Source organism: Dermacentor silvarum, chromosome 9 (genome assembly GCF_013339745.2).
Source record: "Dermacentor silvarum isolate Dsil-2018 chromosome 9, BIME_Dsil_1.4, whole genome shotgun sequence".
Taxonomy (NCBI): domain Eukaryota; kingdom Metazoa; phylum Arthropoda; class Arachnida; order Ixodida; family Ixodidae; genus Dermacentor; species Dermacentor silvarum.
Window position 1 is genome coordinate 128,454,475 of NC_051162.1, and position 20,379 is coordinate 128,474,853.

The 20,379-nt window shown below is 46.9% G+C and overlaps 1 protein-coding gene across 2 annotated transcripts; it reads right to left on the reverse strand.

Moving 5' to 3' along the window:
- Window positions 1–1,314: 1,314 nt before the first annotated feature.
- On the reverse strand, window positions 1,315–18,918 carry LOC119464992 (uncharacterized). 2 transcript variants are annotated; one of them, XM_049655823.1, is made up of 3 exons: window positions 18,683–18,918; window positions 6,709–7,474; window positions 1,315–2,229 (listed from the first exon to the last, which is right to left on the reverse strand). In XM_049655823.1, the coding sequence occupies exons 1-3, from the start codon at window positions 18,696–18,698 to the stop codon at window positions 1,770–1,772; spliced, it is 1,242 nt and encodes a 413-aa protein (XP_049511780.1). In that variant the 5' UTR covers window positions 18,699–18,918; the 3' UTR covers window positions 1,315–1,769. The 2 variants fall into 2 exon arrangements, with proteins under 2 accessions (XP_049511780.1, XP_037581770.2); XM_037725842.2 differs by having other exon boundaries at window positions 6,709–7,414; window positions 18,683–18,782.
- Between the last annotated feature and the right edge of the window lie 1,461 nt (window positions 18,919–20,379).

Below are 20,379 nucleotides of genomic sequence, written 5' to 3' on the forward strand. Positions count from 1 at the left end.
TAACGCTCTCTGCACAGCAGTCTGCTGAGCCCGATGATGCCTGGTTGTAGCCGCGCACGTAGCTCTACGATTCGCTTCTTCAGCAGCGGTTCGTACCTTGCGAGGAGACGCCATAACGTGTACCGAAGAGGTATCCAGAATACGGGGCGCACATCTCACATAGGAATCGCGTAGATTGCGCCTCGTCTGAATCGCATCTCGTCTTCTGCGCCTGCTACGTTTGCACGTGCCCTAACTAGATGGCGCCACCATACTGGCGGAGGCTCGGATCGTCTGCGCCTGCGCTTATAGAGCATTTTTCCGGTGCCCGATAGCAAGCGCCTGCGCGGCTCAGTGGTAGAGTATCTGGCTCCCACGCAGCGGGCGCGGGTTGGATCGCGGCGGGAACCGGGTACTTTTTCGAATTTCCAGCGATAGCGGTTACGGTCGCCGGACGCCGTGGGCGGCGCACACCATCGCGAACCGAAACGGCTATTGGAATGAGCCCATAACAGCTTACGCGGTAAAATCAACGGGACGCGTTCGGGCGGACCGACGCATGATACTTTCGGGCTCGACCCGAGCCTGAAATACCGGCCGCTGCAGTGCTCTGGGACACTCTACACAGTACAACTTATAAAGCTGCCCATCTTAATTGATGTGCGACGCTCTTTGCCGTAGATAGGTGGGTCATCTTTCGTGGTATGAAGACAAGACTGATGTTAGAAAATCAGCGTAAGCTTATCCAAATTGAGTACCAAGAATCATGTTACGTTGTAATGACACCTGGCGCCACATCTAGCGATGGTGGGTCCCTGCGAAGTTTGCTCCCATTATGAAAACTTCAGGCCACGTCCGTTATGTAAAGCAAATTGCCATTCTTAATTCATATACTACATTACTTACGACAGATATAGCGCCAGCACTAAAAAGCCCTTTTATAGAAGTTACCGTATCTAGGGTGTAGGGGTGAAACATACAATATGGCGGCTGTATGCTTGACGCGAAAAATACGTCCGTAGCGACTTTCACGCGGTTTATAAAAATGAACTCTGAAGGTCCGCTCACACACGCATTGACTTACCGTACGGCAAGTCTTCCCGACCTGCAGAACGAAACAAAGGCAAGGCAGACGCTTACCCTATTACCGTATGCGGTCAATACGGAAAATTGGCACGACTGACGCCTGAAACTCTCATTGTTGGCCACTTCTCGTTGGGTGAATCCCATGGATTCAAACCTCGCAGCTATTTCCGCGTAGCCGTATGGCCTATTGCATGCAAGCAGGGAACGACAAAGTTAACATCTGAATTCGTTTATTAACTGCAACGAACTGGTTAAAACACAGTAGCTGTATTTTTCATTGAAATGAAAGGTTTAAAGATAAAACATCTCAGCATTATCGCTTTGTTGGAGAATGACAATGCTACAGAAAGTGCCAAAAAGGTCTTCATGAAAACTAGGGGCAAGGAAAAACTTCGAGACAACATATTCCGCTGTACTCTTGGGTGTTGAATTTGGCACTGGTATGGTATCGCAACAAAATGTTGAAGGCATACAACGCAAGGTGAAGCGTCAGTGTGAAACATTCCCGCATGTTTTGATGCTGGATTTGGCATTAGGACAGCTTTTATCACCAGACTCACATAGCGGCTGCATTAAGCTTGGGGTAAGGTGGAATGTTTCAGCATCCCCTTGATGCTTGACTAGACAGTCTAATCACATGGCTACGGAGAGTACTTGAAAGGCCGCACAGCGTTAACGGTGGATTCTCAAATCGTACCAACTCGTTACTGGCCTAGCCTGGGACCTGTACCGTACTTTCCCTTCCGTAAGGCTCGCTTGAAGTTGCGGGCCCAGAGTCGAGCATCCTTCATTCGTCCCGCTGGTACATCGGCAAACTCCGGTCTCTTCCACAACAGGTCGTTGGGGTCCGGCGCCACGAACGCCGTCAGCCTCATGGCGTAGTCCACGTGATCGCACAGGTTGAGGTCTAGGAAGAAACAAACGCTGGCTGTGCGGCACCACGGCCTCGTTCGCTGCATCGGCTCGTCAGCGTCTGCCAGGAACTCGCGAACGCGCTGGCTAGACAGGTCTACCTCTTGCGAGTGGCTATCACGCAAGATGCGGTTGAGCACCTTGGCGCTGAGCGCAGTCTTCTCTTGCACGACGTACAGGAGGTGTATTATGTCCAGGTGACCGAACTTGGCTGGCGTCAGAAAACCTTCCTCCAGGAACCTTACGTCGGCGCTGAAATAAGGAATATAGAAAAACAAGACTCTGTTAGAGGATTTGAGTCACGGGCGTGAAATGTTGTCACGCGAGAGGTACTGGTTCAATACCGAGCACATCTACAAGATGTGACGTTGTGACGGTGAAGAACACGGCTAAAAATTAACTCTTTATTGGTCGAACTTGTCCCTACCAAAGCAAACAACACACAAAGCACAACGATAGCGGCGACCACAGTCAACGGCCGCCGAAATCTGATCTGCGGGTCAAATGCGTCGGCTACATAAATTTTGTACATGACTTATGGTACATTGCAAGGTAATCGCCGCGGCTCGTGCACGTCCCATAATGTACATTATTCGTGTTGTGCACAGAAACTGATTAGAGAACATTCTTTCGCTTTAGAATTGGCGACAACATTCGAGAAAGCTCTGATACATGTAGCACGTCCTGCGCAGAGCAATAACTCTGCAACAGTGGTGAGCCTATCATACTATCTTCACCAGCAATGACGTCCATGGAACGACGAAGGTTGCATCACGAAGACGGCATGGTGACAAAGGGATGGCGATGAGTGCATGACGATGATGACATGACGATGATGGCACACACCCAGCGGCACTTCACGTTACAGCAAACAAACAAACAAGCACGCTAATTGAAACTGTACATTGCATTACATCCACCATCAGCCCACCACTGCGGACGGCGCAAAACTAGCAACTAGCTAAGAAAAGGTAACGCTGTGAAAATAAGTTCAGCCCTTGAAGTAAGGCAAACGTACCGCCATAGGCCAAGTGTCAATCTGCCTATTCCAAATCTGGCCACGGGGCATCCTTTCTGCTAAAACGGCCAATTTCATCGTTCACTTCTACGTCAACTACTCTCTACGGCCTCCCCAGAAAAAAGGATGGCGCTACTAACAGCGGAGAGCACTGCGGCTACGATTGTTAACGTGGGCGGAAAACGAACAATAACTTGTAAATAAATTACTGATATTCACAAGTGTTCCCTGTAACAAACGGGCGACCACAGACGCGTACGTTGTTGAGATTTCGTTTGTTTCGTTGATACGAGCCAGGCCACGGGCTCCAGCGGTTTCCAGAGCACCTTTGTTCGCGCGCACTGCCATGATAATTATGATTTTCGATAATCTAAGCAAATCTCGTGCTCAGCAGTGCAACGCCTTAGCTAACTGAGCCACCGCGGCAATGCACGTTGAAGCCGCAATCTGTAGGCGACTATATAGCGCCACATGCTAAACCGACGCTACACGAGGCCACAGAAGTATCGTACTTGTGGATCTAGACGTTCTTCTGGCTTTGTTTATTGCGCCTTATATGCCTTCATTGCTGTAAATTTAAGAGGCATCTATACTTTTCGAAGTGCAGAAGACGCTGCGAACGCGCGCCACTAATTACAACGGTTCAGCTTGCCTAAAGTCCCTAGATTTTCTGCTCTTTTTTAAAGAAAGCAAAAAAATATCTAGGGACTTTAGGCTTGCCGATGTGGCCAAATCGAAACGCGCCAAGCGTTTCAATGCATTGGCTTGCCTGCGATAAATTAATAAGGGCGTTTTATGCCGCCAGGCATTGCATGCGTTCATGGGTTTCCTCGAGATCACATTTCGTTCAGATGATCATACACTTAAAGGACATTTACGACCAAGAAGAATGTCAGCCGGCTTGGTATTCACTTTTGATTAGGTGTTTAACTTCCCCTTACAAGTTTTTGCTGTGAAGGACGGTGTTGCTGTGTGTGACGTTATCTTCATATGGACTGCTCGTTGACCTTTGATTAGTTATGTCCACCTGGTACTCATATTATTGTAAATAGCTCCTGTAAATACAACATTTCATTCATTGTAATAAATACCATGTTAAAAAATGCGTTCTTGGGGTAATAGTTTAAATATCGGGCTTCTCTGCAAGAGTATTGTGTTCGAATCATGCCATCGGATAATTTTTAGTAATGTTTTTTTATTGCATGATTATTATATGAAACTCTAAGCACGCGGCTACACTTGGTTCTATGACTACACCGCGTTGGAGCCTCTTCGGCGCTGTGACTGCCGAAGCACTCCCTGTCGGCGCTCGATAATGTCACGATGCAGTGACATTAGGCAAAATCATAACAAGAGCTTGGTGGCGCAACCCACCACCCCGTTTCAAGGGCAACGCTCATAGCGTCCATCGATCACATCCGTTACATCCGTGGCCTGAAATCAGTAGTGAAACCCGGCATAAAACACTTTCGTGTTAAAATGCAGGTCGGAAATACGATTACGAGACCTACGGTGTTCGGTGATCAGACCTGTTCCGCCGCCAGGATAATTTTTGTGCGCTATAATTAAAGAAAGGTAAATAAACAAGTTCTACTTCCAAGTTAGGCCGTGATTTCCGGTGTGAACGATTTCAATTGCGTCCCAAAATATTCAGTCGTTTTCAATGTGCTGCGTAATTACTTTTTTCCGCGCTTGACTTGCCGCGCCCGTGAAAAGGGCAGCGTGTTTATATGCGAGCACCCTCGCCACAACACCACTGGCGTCATAAATACTAGATTGGAGGAACCCCGCTCATTGCTTGACTCGACAATCGCCCAGAAGTGGCAATATGTTGATGTTGTTACTAAATTGCGTGTTCCGCATGATTATCGCTGTCTGCACAATTGAGGAGGCGGTTGGGGAGTCAAGCAATGAGCAGACGGAGTTCTTTCAGATCACTGTCGCGGCTACCGGAGTCGCTGCACACGGTACTTTTGATTGCTATAGTTTACTCCCGACGAGTAAAGCGCGGAAAAGATATAATTGCGCGCGGAACATGGCGCGCCCAAAATGAACGGCATGTTTTAGGACGCACTAACGGCTTTTCTATGGGAAGCCACGACCTTTACTCCAAAAGCTTAATTTACCTACCTTCTTTAAACAGAAACGTAATTATTACAAAACAAAATCACGCGCTATTCCACTGCTGTGAAAGTGAATTACCAGCGAAGCAGTTTGGCACACGACATAGAGGTGACACAGAATTTAGATCAAAGGTATGAGCAAATTTGAGTATGATCATATCAAAGGTATGAGCAAATCAAAGGTATGAGCCGTGACGCCGCTCATTCCGAAGAAAGACACGAGCACACACACTTTCATTTTCATCGGCGGCCTTGATCGGCGGCATACATTCGCGTGGAAGACTACCGCCACTTCGGGGAGCCAAAGGAAACTAGACACGCGGGACGGGACCGTCGCGCCGGGGGAGCAGAAGGAAACTAGGCATGCAAGCGCTTGAAACGACGACAAAGAGAGGGCGGTGCGAGCGTACACGTGGCCGACGCGGGTCGCACAGCAGCAAATCTTCGAGAAACACTAATTCTCTATCTGATAGTCTACTGATCTTTAAAATGGTGCCTATATCGATAACTAATCGCCTGAAAATGCATATCCTGTAAGCTTTTTTTTTTCAATTCAGCTTTATTCAACATCTCTCAGATGTTTGGAGCACGTACAAAAAGCCTGAGAAGGCTTGACTGGGTTCATGCACCAGGACACGACATACATCAGTCCCATATCAGTCATATCAGTGGTATCAGTCCCCTACATGTACAGAAGAAAATCAATACGCAGGAAATGCAAAAAACTTCAGAAAACTATATAAGAATGCAAACAATGTCAAATATATGCATACAGAAATTCCATAAATATACTAAAATATTTAGAAAATTGATTGAAACAGAAATGGAAGAAACCGAGAAAACACAACTAGTGTTTCAACAAAAGGTAAAACATTGGAGAGTTATACATATAAGCATATAAGCTTCGAAGCTCATTAAAAGAGATCATTTCTACATCTGTGCCATTTTTGGCCAACTCATGTAACAAATTCGGTAAAGTGTACCTTAGCATTTGCTTAGCAGCATAGGTCGTGCGGCACTTGTCAACTTTCCATGTTTTGGGATAGCGTGTGTGGTATGAGGGGAAATATTTTTTTTTTTTCAATCTCGCCAGTGATTTCAGAAGGTAATTTTTCTTATTTGTTTCCAGCTTACGTTGTCGAAGCAGTCTGAAATTGTACATACATTGTACGTTAACAATCTTAAACTTTTTGAACATGTCCTCTGTGTGACTTAAGGAGCTTTATAAACTAGGCGTATCGCACGCTTCCGAAGCAAAAGACGTTCCTTCATATTTTCTTTTGTTTTGTTCCCCAAACTAGTGCACCGTAGTTTAGCGTGGAAGAATGAATGCATAGAATGAAGCGATCTTGTTTTAAATTCGGGATCTGAGTTTGTGCACACCCAGATCTGTTGATGGACACGGAATGCACGGAACCCTTGCCATAGACAGCCTCGCCGTTAAAAAAAAAAAAAAAAGAGTACTCTGGTGGCGGAAAAGAACTCAAGACCAAAAATCATTGGTCGGGACACACTTGCCCAGGCCACACTGTATACTCAAAGCACGCACGCAAGCACACACACCATTGTGTTAACAGTAGATGTCGTTACCTGGGCTGTGCTTCTGCTGCGTTGACGTGGTATGCATACTGACCCAGCACCAGGAACACGATGTAAGGCTTCACCTCTCCCTCGGGCGAGTACGTCTTGCGGGCCAGTTCGGTCAGGAACCTGCCGTTGGGGACCAACACGTCTCCGTCGAACGACGTGGGCACAGCCGCGGCCAGCGCCATCTTCATCCGGGTGCGGAAGAAGTCCTGCACTTCTCTCACGGGCTTGGCTGCGACAACGGCCAGCGCCAGGCTGTAGAAGCCGATGATCAGGCCGGCCTCGTTCAGGGCCGCCCGAGAGCTGCGACTCTTCCTTATCAGGTCGGCGAGGAAGTCGACGAACCCAGGGGACGAAGGGAGCGGCTCGACATCCTCGAGCTTGTGTGCAAAGAGTGTGGGGATCTTGTCGGGGTTCAGCACAGGCTCTATTACACCCCGTAAAGGCAGGTATATGACGTCCTCGACTCTGTAGATGCTGGCGAAGAGCGGCTTCCAGGGGGCAGACGGCGACGGCGTGGAAGCCACGCACTCCAGCATGAGGTGGTCGAACAACTGCTGCCATCTGGTGGAGGCAACGACCCTCAGCCACGACGCGTACAGCGACCGCCGAGTGTCTTCGTCCGGGTAGCTGACTCTCCTCAAGATTTCCCGTGCGGCCTTCATGGCGACGACGTCGCTCCAGTCATCGGGGTTGGATATTTCACGTTCTACAGCGGGGAATACGAACATCAGCAAAAATCGCATCATATCGGCTACAAAGTCCATAGCTGAAAAAGAAGCGAATGGCCGTCAAGACGGGACAACAGTAATGAAACTTGAGACCGCGAAGAAAGCGTAGTTCCACATAATTCAGACGCTATATAGCGGGTGTCTTTTTAAGGGGCGAAGCTCCTTAGGGTCGAGCCTTGTCCCCCGTCGCGCCGTTGTAGCCACGCTAGTACTCGCCGCTCCCGCTAGAGGCGCAGCTGTGCTCTCTTTCTCTCTCGATCCCGACGCGCGCTTTCTCTCTCTCTCTCTCGTCCGTAGCTAGGGGCACTGCGGTGCACAAGGGCGTTCATTCCCGACGCGCTCTCTCTCTCTCTCTCGTCGGTAGCTAGAGGCGCTGCGGTGCACAAGAGCGTTCGTTCCCGACGCGCACTCTCTCTCTCGTCCGTAGCACTGGTTTACCCGAATGATCCCCCGGTGCTTCGCCCACTCATCATCATTCACGTCGTGGATATGCGGTGATTTTATAGGCCTTACAAAAGTTGCAAAAATCGTCTGTGGCAGAAAGCGTAATTGTAGCCCCTGAACTGGATTACTTGAAGCGGCGGACATTACTTGCACGAGAAATCGAATACATAATCGACTACACTGGGACCTTGTTATAAAGAAACGGCATATAAGGAAATAATGGATGTAACGAAGTAAATGAAATTTCCCTTGAAATCCCCATAGATATCCATGTAATTAAAACCTGGTTTTAACGCAGTTAAATTACCCTGGCAATGGATATAACGTACTAGATTCTTCTGCGAAACAAAAAATTTAAAAAACCCGACCGTTGCGCGCCGAGTTCATTGCTTTCCGCGGGGTTCGGCACTAGCTGGCCGCGGCAGTTCAAAACTCCCTCGCGTCGAATACGTCGAGCAACACTGTTTTTTTCTCACCGCCGCGCGCGCCCGCGCACAAGCAGCAGTTCCCAAGCAATTCACTTATCTCTCTTGCGCGTGCCTGGCTGCGCGGCTACGCACGGTGGTGCGAAAGATTAGTGCATTCACTTCTACTAACTTCTACTGGTGCAGTGCGCCTCGCACGCTGGCGTAGCTGTGCATGGCCTCGGCGATCTCCCCGGCGCAATCTCGGGGGCCACGCGCCAGCGTGCGCGAGTCGCACCATGCTGCGCGGCTACGCGCGGCCGGCGGTGCGAAAAATTAATGCATTTACTTTCTCTTTCTCTACAGCGTGCCGCGCAGACAGCCGCAGCTGAACCCGGCCTCAGAGATCTCCCCGGCGCAATCTCGGGGGTCACGCCCAGGCCCTGCAATCACTTCTCCCTCTTGAAATCCCTATATAAGAAAAGTACCGCCATCTACTCTTTCCTCCGCCGCCTCCTCTCCTAAAGCGCTTGCTTTTTACTTTTTGCTTGCGAAAGCCAAGTCGACCGTGGCGCACCTAGAGAGTCCACGTTGAAGCTTTCAGGCCGGGCGCGCGCCATTGCCGCCGGCGACTGCGGCTGCGCAGAGGACTTTCAACATGGCTCTGAGGCGGAAAAAAAGAAAATATAAAGAAGTAAAAAGCGCACGCTATCATTGTCCAATCAGAGATACAGGAGAGAGAGAGAGGCGGCGTTTATCAAAGGATGGCGGTACTTTTCTTATATAGGGACTTTACTCCCTCTACCTTCGCCGCGCGGGCTGGCAGCTGAGCGTGGCCAACGAGATCGCATTCGCATCGGTGCCAAAAGTTTCCTACAATTACAAGAGGGAACTCTGGCGCTGCGATCGTTCAGCCCCCATGGAAGTGATTGATGCTACATGGATTTGCCTGATCTTCGTGCTTGGGGCTTCAGACGTTCTTGTGGCTTCGTTTATTACGCTTTGTCTGGGCCTAAATTGGACTTTCAAAGCAACTTACACTTTATTTTAGTACAAAAAGTAATAAGGCCCTACAAGCAAGCATAATCGCTGTTAATTGCAGAGGTTCCGCTTGTCCATGCGTCCGGGTTTAATGGTTTCAATATAGGGCCACTGTGCTAGCGGTCCAGTGTTCGGATCCTGCCATCGGACAATTTTAATAATGTTTCCTTAACTCTTTATAACGCAGTACTTTATTGAAAATGAACACTTGGCAAAGTCACGTACGAAGCCATTCAAAGACAGAAGAACGAAGTCTAGGCGAATCCATGTACTACCCAGTATTCCTATGATGGCTGAACTCCCCTGATTGCAGCTACAGTGGACACTAACGCCGCAGTTCACTCTTGTAATTGTATGAAAGTTGCGAAGTTTGCTTGCCTCCGCGATCACACAGCAGATCGCTGTGTTGCGTGCCACGTGCGGCTCGACCGCGACGAGCCAAGCGGAAAGCGGACGCGAAAGACCATCACAATGGAACAGAAGGCAGCTACCTAAAAGATGCCGCATCAGGTGCTAAGTCACGTGTTGCACACGCCGAAGATTATTTTGACGTTTATTCAAATGTAGCGGTTCCGAGGGCCGCAATGGACGTCTTCTAATTGCCAAGTTTACAATTGTGCACCCCATTGGGCATATATTGCAGTAAACGACCATAATGGATACAACGAAGTAACGGATATAACGAAGTAATGGCAGCTCCCGACTTCAACTTCGTTACAACGAGGTTCGAGTGTAATTAACGAAAATGAGTAACTTTCTAAGTCATTACTTTACGCCAAATATTGCAATTTAGGAGTTTTAGCCGGCGAGTTTGCCAGGCATATCCACCTAAAGCGAATAGTGAGGACGGCAGCGGTTTCGAGATATGCGCCGCCAAAGTAGCGTAAAACATGTGCTGTTGTTCCGCTTACTTTTTAAAGAAAACGTCGCTTTACGCATTAAAGCACAAAAGTACGTGGGACATATATGTATTTTGTCGCCAACTTCGGCAAATAATACCTCGAAACTGTTGTCAGCCTGAAAGTTCGTTCCAAGCGGATGCGCCTTGCGAGCTTACTGTAGTGTTGACTTTTGCTTGTACAAGCAAAAGTCTATAGCTTTATATTTTACGCTACAACCTCTGATGGTTGCTTTACAAGAGGCCGCCGTTTTGCGTGTGTCTACGGTACACAATTGTCCAACGGCACCTTTTTTTATTCTTTTCCCACAGTTGCTGATCTTTTTTTTTTTGGCAACCATTTATTTCACGTTTTTGGTAAGCTAGTCAGACAGCAACATTTCTTCGTTCGAAAGCTTGTTTGCTACCAGGGTCGAACGTTGTTGAGATGCTATTCGTGCAGTTTTCTTTTTTAATTAAAATTAGTGATCCTGTGTTTAAAACTGATCATTTGTTCTTGATAGCTGCCTTTTTCGCACAAGCCAGTTAGGTGTGGTACCTAATTATAATGAGATAAATAGACCTGCTATAATTAAATTCGTCAGCGTTTGAATATTCGATATTCGAAACCTACTATTCGTATTAGAAAAATGTCATATTCGCCCACCTCTAGTAACGCCAAAACTGAGCTCTAATCACTGCTGAAATCAGGGTAACGAACCGCAACTGAATAAGAAATAAAAACGTTAGTTTTATATAAACACCGCAACTGAATTGCAGCTCGAGTGGAAACAGCGGAAAATACCAGGACGTGAGAAAATGTGAAACGAGGGTGCAACTGGAGCGTTACGATATATATATATATATATATATATATTTAGTTGTATCCATCCGGGACAAAACGGGACAATAACGGTTTTTGGTTCAGGCTGGCAACGACCTCTGGAGAATTTCATCCATGCATTACCTGCACTTCTGGCAAAAGCGTGCTACCTCATATGTAAATGCACACTACGTTACCGTCATTTCAGAAGCGGAAGCACCGTTACTGCTGTTTTCAACTTGGCTCGTCGGGAGGCAGACACGTTAGTAATGCACTCCCGAGCGGTTGAAATTGGTGACTGTCACATAGGTCTGAGGTCGGAGACCTGTATAATCGCTGGAATGAAGGCGCACTCCCTAGTCACTTTTGATCGCGTTGGTTTGCAGACTGAAGGTGCGACAGAACTGGCGTACTTTTTCGGACGTATTGCTTCTGAGGCGTGCTTCCACAATGTGTTTTATTTAACTGCTTGCGGAATGAACATTACGCTCACCATTTTTTAAATCTTTTTTGTGCAGCTAAGGACCAGCATTTTGTTGCTGTACAAGAGAAATTTATGCTGCTTCCCTGCAGTTACTCCTAGAATATGCAAATGAACGAAACCCGGAACATACCAGTTTCAATCGTAATTTTTATCGCTCCAGAGTTTAACTGGAAATTAACCGTTTTCGCTGAACCGGGAACGGAAACCAGAACGAGAAGAGCTTCAATTGGTTCAACACTCCCGAGGAAATCGAAGTTTAATGTTCTCTTTACAGAGGCACTAAGTAGCAACGCGTAAATTTAGTTCGACAAATAATATTTTCAAGGTTCAATTTGTATTTATTTTCGTAAAATATTTGGTTATTAGCGGAGAGAATGAAGGTCGAAGTTTATGCAAGTATTTCCCATCCGAATCGCAGCGCCGATACGTCGGCTTCGACATCGCGGATGTTCGAGTTAGAACATTTGCCAAAACTTACTGTTTGCTCAAAATTGCTTTTAACATTCCCTTCGTCCCCTAGGTTGAGTCCACGGTTCTTTAAGAATGCTATGCAATCTTAAGTTTATCGGTGACCATTTAATCATCGCGTTACCATTATATGGTTACCGATAACACCTTACACCGAGTGCGTATGCGCAGTCGTTAACATACTCTGAACAGTCAACAAAGTGCTTCCGAACTTTGTCACAACCGCGATCAGCGTATCATTTATCGCGTGCCTCTGACATATGAGCGATTGGCTGATAAGAGCATCGCAACAACGCCGGCAGTACAAATGCTGGCTTCAATTATTGCTCTGGACTGACAGAATGTATGGATCTCAATAAAATTTCGATAAGACCAGTATTGTATGGCAACCCGTAAGAAGCTAATTAGATAGATAAATGGAGCGGATATGATAGCCGGTTAGGTGACCTTTGTGTGTCTAAGTCATCAACCTCGCTATCAGAAAGAGAACTGGAATTTCTGACAGCCCGATGCATGCATAGCTCTGAGCGCGCTGGCGACCTTAATTATGGCGCAATCCTCCGGTCAAAACGAGGAAAAAGAAAGAAAAGAAGGAAACGCAGTTGAAAGCACTATGTCTATTCCTGTCTCTTTTTCGTGGTCGTTTATTGTCACCGCAGGAACAAATCGCCTTAAAGCCGCTATGCGCTTGTTCTATATAAATGCACGATAATGGAGGAGAAAGAATTGAATAAATCTACTGCCCTGAACTTGATGAGATGTTTATGGCATTCTAAAGAGAAAAAAAAAAGTTGAAATGTGCAGACTGTAAAGGGACCGGATTTCATGAGACCATAAAATTTAAAAAATGCTGAGACAGTTATATTCAATGTTAAGTTTGCAACTCTGACTAAAAAAAAATACATCATAGTTGTGTAAGCTATCAGATCCGCTGCGACATTCTAAAGCGGACAAAATTGATGTGTAGATTTTTAACGCAGAAATTTAGGACAGCACAAAAGCACACGAAACGAGAGGCACAAGCGCTAACTTTCAGTTACGGTTTAATGCCAGACGCTTTGAATATACAGATGAACACATGCCCCCCCCCCCCCCCCCCCCCCCCACACACACACACACACACAAGAAACCAGCCAAACACATGGTAGACATACAGTTGGCATTGTCGACATACAGTTGAAACTCGATATTTAACGAAGTGATGACCACGCTCGAATTACTTCGTTGAATTGGAAAGTTCGTAAAATCGAGACATGAATTGTCGGTGCTTCACAATCTAAAACTGTAACCTAGCGACACCCAAAAGCTATGGCGACATTGCATTTGCCGCTAACACAAAACACCCAACACCCTCCCTCTCCCCCCCCCCCCCCCCCCCCTTGCGCCATCTGGTACATAACAGCGCTACCGACTGCTGAGTCCGTTGTTCCGTGCATACGCACCGTGCAGCCTCGTCAAACTAAAGCTAGGACCGTGTCTAGGGCGGCTATAGATGATTTAACGCGATATATTGGCGCGCACGCTCGAAGAAAAACCTGTCTGTCTCAAAATAGAAATCACCGCTTTCTTTACTCATTTATTGCAGGAAAAACTTCGTTAGATCGGGTTTGGTAGCCATTAGTTTTGTTAAGTGAAGTTGATGACAGCATTGAATCCGATGGGTACCTGCCGGGGAATGAAAATCTATTGTTAGGTCGGGAACTTCGTAAAATCGGGTTTCGTTAGATAGAGTTTTAACTGTATATTCAGCTGTCACCATGCAGCTACCATCGAGAAAATCAATTTCTTTTCTAGATAAAGAAACTGCTGGAGACCTCACGCACTCATAATCGTCACTAATCATTGTTGTTGCCTCAACAATATTGTGCGTGCAGCGATCTTGGTCCCGGAACAGAGTCACAACATGGCCAACATATGGAGCACAGCTGCAATCGCCACTATGATGTGTAAGGTGACATTATTTTTTCCTTTATTAAACGTAAAATATACAAATACAATATTTCCGACTGAATGTGGCCACAGTATCGTGCAATGTCGTGGAGGAAGCATTAGGCATCCAAGCGATCCAGCGAGCTCGAGACCGGAAGTGCTAACGCCTATCCCGCCAAAAGAATCCTGCCTTGCGTGCCGCGGAAGCAGAAGCACACCGTCGTAGACCCCACGATCCCGCGGTTTGAGCCGTCCAGGTTGAAGCGAGGCGCCGGATTCGGCAAACAACTACACCAACCAACACAGAAGCTGCAACCAATGCCTTCTCCACACAGTTTCTGGACAACTCACTTCGCTGCAATGGCTCGGTGTGCGATCGGTTTTGTTTCAGGGACGATCTCTGCCGTGCCTCTGCATCACCAGGCGATACTATCGTTAGAGTTCCCTCTCAATGTTTAGGTTGTTTTCCCCGTATCTGCAGTCGTTTCGCAAGCACTAAATACCTCCTAAGTAAACCGCCAATGGCTACAAGTCGAATGAATGGTACAAATCAAAGAACAAATCGTAAACATACGTGTCGATGAGGTCGCGATGGTCACTTCGTTGCCTCGAAACATCGAACACGACAGGCCTTCAAACGCGCACATCAAGAGACGCGTGGTCGAAGTCCTCGTACATCACCGGGGTATGTAGTAAATAAATTTGAATTTCAACCGTGGTTCGTGTTTCTCGTTGACACCGTTTTAAACATGTACGATGATCCCGCAACAACTACACAGAAATGAAGACCAATTGGACCTGAGCCAAATCGGACACCTCACGACTGCACTGACATCTGCGACACCGTACACGTCGCCACGGTCATGAGTTTAAAATAGGGACACCCCCGTCGTGTGGGACGAAGACAAATACCTCGCGATAGTGCCAGGAGAGAGGAAGGCACCTGAGGCGCCGTTACAGGTGGTATAGGAAATGTGTTTTGATGCACATCTCGACGTCAACACGGCAACCGCGTGGTGGGTGTGGCCATTTATCGCCGATAAAACGTACACGCAGAACGATTGGATCTCTTCGAAGCTAGACACCTCTACGAATGTGTGAGGTGTGCGCAGTGCCATTAGAATACTCGTCGTCGCAGTGACTTACTTTAATAACAAAGCCTCACAGGTTGTGTCCTATACGTCCCCAATGCATCGCTGCCGTCAGATATTCTCCAAAACTTCTCGTTGAAGACTTCAACATTCCAGCGAACAATGCTGATTTCCTGAACGATATTCAGTAACCCTTATGTTGCGACTCGCCACCCAGCCGGGATCCGTCGTCACATCTGGAGGAACGTGTATTCATTTCGCCGGTCTTCGAAAACAACAATTTGATGCAAGACTTTCGCAGTCGGATACTTGTGAAGCTTGATGCGACTGTTATTAAGTGCTCTTATACGTAATTCTTTAATTAAGTGCTCTTATACGTAATTCCATTTACGCTTCGAGACTTCTATTCGCAGAACTGCTTCTGTTCTTCTGCTAAGCTCGGATCAGTGCGAGGACTTTTCGAGACAAGCATGGAAATTGGTCAGATATTTATTTTCTGTCCTGTGTGTGTCTCAAAGATTGGATCATCTCTTTAAATATTCTTTCACACAACGGTGCACAGTAACGCCCAATCAAATGGCAGTTCTTCTTTCCCAGAATTTGTCCACTGGTCCGAAATTTGCCAATTCTCTTTCCCAGCAGCTGTGCATTGGTGTTGAGCTCGGCGCAGTTGTTCATTGGTATTAGACTCGGCAGCAATCTTTCGCACGGCACAACCACAAAAATAATTGGTTCTAGTAGGTCACCGATCGCTCCCGCCTTCGTCCGCCCCCGCAGACATATATATCAGCGTGTGAACTACTACGCTGCCGTTGTTGCTCGTTTTCATAACAAGTTGGGGAGGGCCGTACACAGTGTCTTCGGGCTCACACTTGGGACCTCATGGCTATAAACAGTGGAATACCACCGTAGGGCGCATTTCTGAGAATCCGCGTCTTTCGCATCGCGTTAATGTAAACGCCATCGCTTGGACGTGATAACCCCACTAGAAGTATGCCCTGCAGACCACCGGATGGCAAACGCCATTCCCATTGTCAGACACGCTCTGCGCCTTTGAATACATGCGTCAAACCGAAGGAATGAGCAAGTGCGGGGCGTGGCAAGTTGTCTGCCTTTTAAATGAAAATTTAAAATTGTTCAAGCATGATTGTAACAGAACAAGGTTAAGGGGGTGAGTGCTTCGAGTTGCACGCGCAGGACACTTCACAAATGAAACTGGTGCCGCAATAACCGACGACCCGTGAATGATACATCAACAGATCATACATCTATTCATGTATAATCAACAAATGGTTAACCAGCGAAGCTGAAACGTGCGGCCCCGGTGTTTATCACTGGGTTAATCCCAAAGGTTCATTAAAGTACTTCTCAATTATGAGGTTACACACACGTTCGGCTGTGACGACGTCACTGACGCAGTCCGCCGTTGTCGCTTGCGTTCGATGTCTCGAGTTTGCTCGGCGGCGTGGTTAGCAGCATTCGCCCGCCATTGGCGCTTGCGATTCTTCGAAATTAAATTGCTTCAAAATTAAATCTGTCCGTTACGGTAAGACAATGAATGGCTCACACCTTCTTAAGCAATGGCTCATACCCCTATAAACGCGGCCTCCCCATTACGACGACAGAAGAGCAGTGAAATTTTAGGCTGGAATGATGAGCGGCAACGCAGCCAGCTGTGGAAGACGACGACGACGACGAACGCGGGAGCAGTGGCACGAGCGCGTGCCGAGGCGCCAACGAGCCAGCTGCGGAAGACGACGACGACGCTCGAGTCAATGCTGATGATGATCGTTTTCTGTACACAGGCGATTTCGCCTAGCCATATACGATTTCGCCAACACGCACAATAAAGCTTCGCTTTAAAACGCACACACGCGCGCGCACACACAACACACACACCGCAGAAAATCGATAAGCACAATCGGCTGTAAACTGGAAACCAAACGTGGTGATTAATTCCCTGTCACGTCTATAGGGCTTGATATATGTGGCCGCGCAGCAAGATACGTATAACACGCACCTCAAACGTGAGCGTCAAAAGTTACTAAAAGGATTCGATGTAAACCGCAGGCAACTACCGGGAGATGTGATCTAAATTTCTGACTAAGGCGTACTACTCAGACTGGAATTGAAAAATAACTGCACTTAAGACGACTTCGATCATTACCCATCAGAGATTTTTAAAAGATATGTACTGGTCATAGATTCCCCCTTTTTTAAACACTGTTCAGAGCATTTCCGACGCATGAAGTGTTTACGTTTTCTTTATCGGTTGCCGATGGATATAGGCGCGACCGCTTTTAAAACCAACGTGGCCAGGACGACAGTTCACATGGGCCTCCTATAGCTGAATTCAATTCAATTATGCGGTTGTACGTGCCAAAACCACGAGCCGATTATGAGGGCCCGCCGTAGTGGGGGACTCCAGAATAATTTGGACCACCTGGGGTTCCTTAACGTGCGCCTAAATCTGAGTACACGGGTGTTTTCGCATTTCGCCCCCATCGAAATGCGGCCGCCATGGCCGGGATTTGATCTCGCGACCTCGTGCTTTGCAGCCCAACACCATAGCCACTAAGCAACCACGGCGGGTCCTAAAGCTCGGCAAAGTGTCGTTTGTGTCTTTGGGAATAAAGCAGGTCTACCTATCTCTGCAAAAATTTCGGGAGTAGTGGGTGTGATTAATAACAAACGAGATTCTAAATAAAGCACGACAATTTCAGCTCAAACAAGCATAATACTAAAAAGTGAAAGCAAGAACCACGATCACACTACACACCATTGGCATGTGCATAGTGCAATTTTGTAATGGAATCAAATACGAATAGATGAAAAACGCATACTCGGAGCATCAAATTAATGCTACATAACTTCATAACTTCCTGAACTAATCATAATACGCAGCATACAGTTACAAGGCGGGAAGAAAACATACTGGACTTATTTCCTTCGATAAACACACGCTACTTGGATGTCCGCTCCAGGAGGGTATCTTAAAAAAAAATCGCCAAGGCTGCTGCTGATTAGCTAATAAATAAAGACGAAGCAACAGCTTCACCAATACGTGGTTCACTTCTTACTAAGGCATTGGTAATTACGAAATCGTCAATTGTAATTATTGCTTCTGATTGTACTGCGAACTAATAAGCAAGAACAGGTGCTGCAGACGGAACACAGGTGCTGCTTATAAGAAGTATGAAGGTAATAATCGCAGTAGCTATGTTCATACACAATATTCGAAGACATCGATGATCAAATTCTTTAATCGAATACTTCCACTCGAAACAGAATCATTCGTTTCGCGTTAGCAGTATCAAATATTTGCAAAACTCAAGCTACCTTCCGTCACAATGATGTGACGCACCAAAATGATTGGCTGGCAAGCATCGCAAAAGAACGACTTGCAGAAAATAATTTATTTTTAGCTTCCAGGGTTACGAAGTCTTAATTGAAACAGCTGGCAGAGATATTCTACGCGTAGTGCGTCTCGGTTTTCGGGTGAGTATCACGATACAAGCGTGAGTGAATGAATCACACGACATCGAATCATTCATTCGATCGAGGATCGCCGATTCGCGTGGTTTCGAATTCGACGAGAACTTCGGCACGCAAACAAGAGCGTTTCACGGACACGCACGCTGGCCTATCACCGTGTTGCACTGAAACACAAATAGCGGAGACATACCTGATATAAAGTCCATCTCAAAGCGAAGCTTGACGACCTGTTCGAAGCAACATAACCAGTCAAAGCTTTCAACTACACCAGACGCGCAGCACCCAACGAGATCAACAACACGCACCAGCGAAGGCCAAAGCCGGCCGGTGGCGCGCAGTTTCAATGGCAAGACATACCGCGCTGTGATTGGTCCGTCATTGTGCTTTGTTTTCACGATAGTTTGATAGATGGCGCAACTTGGCAAGCGGGAAAGATACCCCGATAATTAAAAGAACGGTGGCACTAGAGATGGGTCGCTCAGGAGCGAGCCGGATCTTGTGAGCGGCTCTTTTTAAAGAGCGAGTGAGCGGTCGTTCAGTAAAAAATGAGCGGCGGTTCTTTTGGAGAATGGGAGCCGGTTCTCTCGCGTTCAGAGAGCCGTGCCGATGCGTTCCGTCAGAGCCGGGTCTTCTGCTGGGTGCGACTTCCGTCCGACTTCACCCCCTTGCCTTCAGCTGAAGAACGACAGAACCGCCGCTCACTTACTGAACCACGGATCTTATCGAGCCGCTCTTTTGAAGAGCGGTAGAGCCGTGGCGCTCAGGAGCGAGCCGGCTCTTTTGAGCCACTCTTTTTAAGAGCGAGGGAGCCGTGGTTCAGTAAGTGAGCGGCGGTTCTTTCGGAGTGAGGAAGCCGGTTCTCTCTCCTTGAATGAGCCGTGCCGAACCGTTACGTTAGAGCTGGGTCCTGCTGGGTTTCGAGGCTTCGATTTCTGACCGACGAATGGTTGCTGGTGTGGGCAGACTCGCGCTACTGGTGCTCGCTCGCAGTGTGTGGTGTGCGCAGCAGTCCCTTTGGTTTTTTGTGTGTCCTATGGTGTGACACCCGATGCCACCGAGGGGAGAAGAAGCCTTAATTGGCAATGGATGGTACCGTTCGTTGCCTGCTGCTGTTCGAACGGTGTCTCACGACTCTCACCGATCGCACATCGTGCGCTGGTCCAATAACACTTCGGAGATGGTCTTCCGTGTCTTTAAAGACAACAGGCGAACGTACAGTTTACGTCCTGGTCTTCATTTGTGCTAATAGTGTAGTCATGAAAATGTCTCCCATGACATCCACTTCAGTGCATTTTCTGAACGTGTATTAAAAATATTAGCACGTCATTAAAACGAGTCCAATGATCTGGTGTGTTGTAATAGAACTTCTTTTTTTTTTCTTTGTCCTGGCGCATGATGGCATGATCGCCAGTATCGCGCGTGCACTCAAGAAAAAAAAAAAAAAAACGAAAGGTACGTGCGGCAGTTTTGTGGATATTTCGTATGATTTTTGTATTGTACTTCAAGAAATGATCTATACATTCATTTTGCATGGCGTTACAGCTTACTCATATTATAGTGAACGGACGTATGTGAATAAATGAATAAAATTGAAACATAATGTACAATCATTTTGTGTTCTTATTATGACAAAAGTTGATTTTAAAGTACCACAAAAACAGACAAGCTTCTGTAATGACGGTGAAGTCACATATTTTTTTTTTTTTTCTAAACAAAGTAGTTCGCATTCTGCCTGTTACAGTATCATAAGCATTTTATCCCCAATATCAGAAAACAAAGTTTCATTACAACTAAAAATTCACGCTTCTAATATATGTAAAAATATTCTCTAAACATAGCGAAAATACCAATAACACGGTTATTAAATTATGCATATATCGTTTTTTT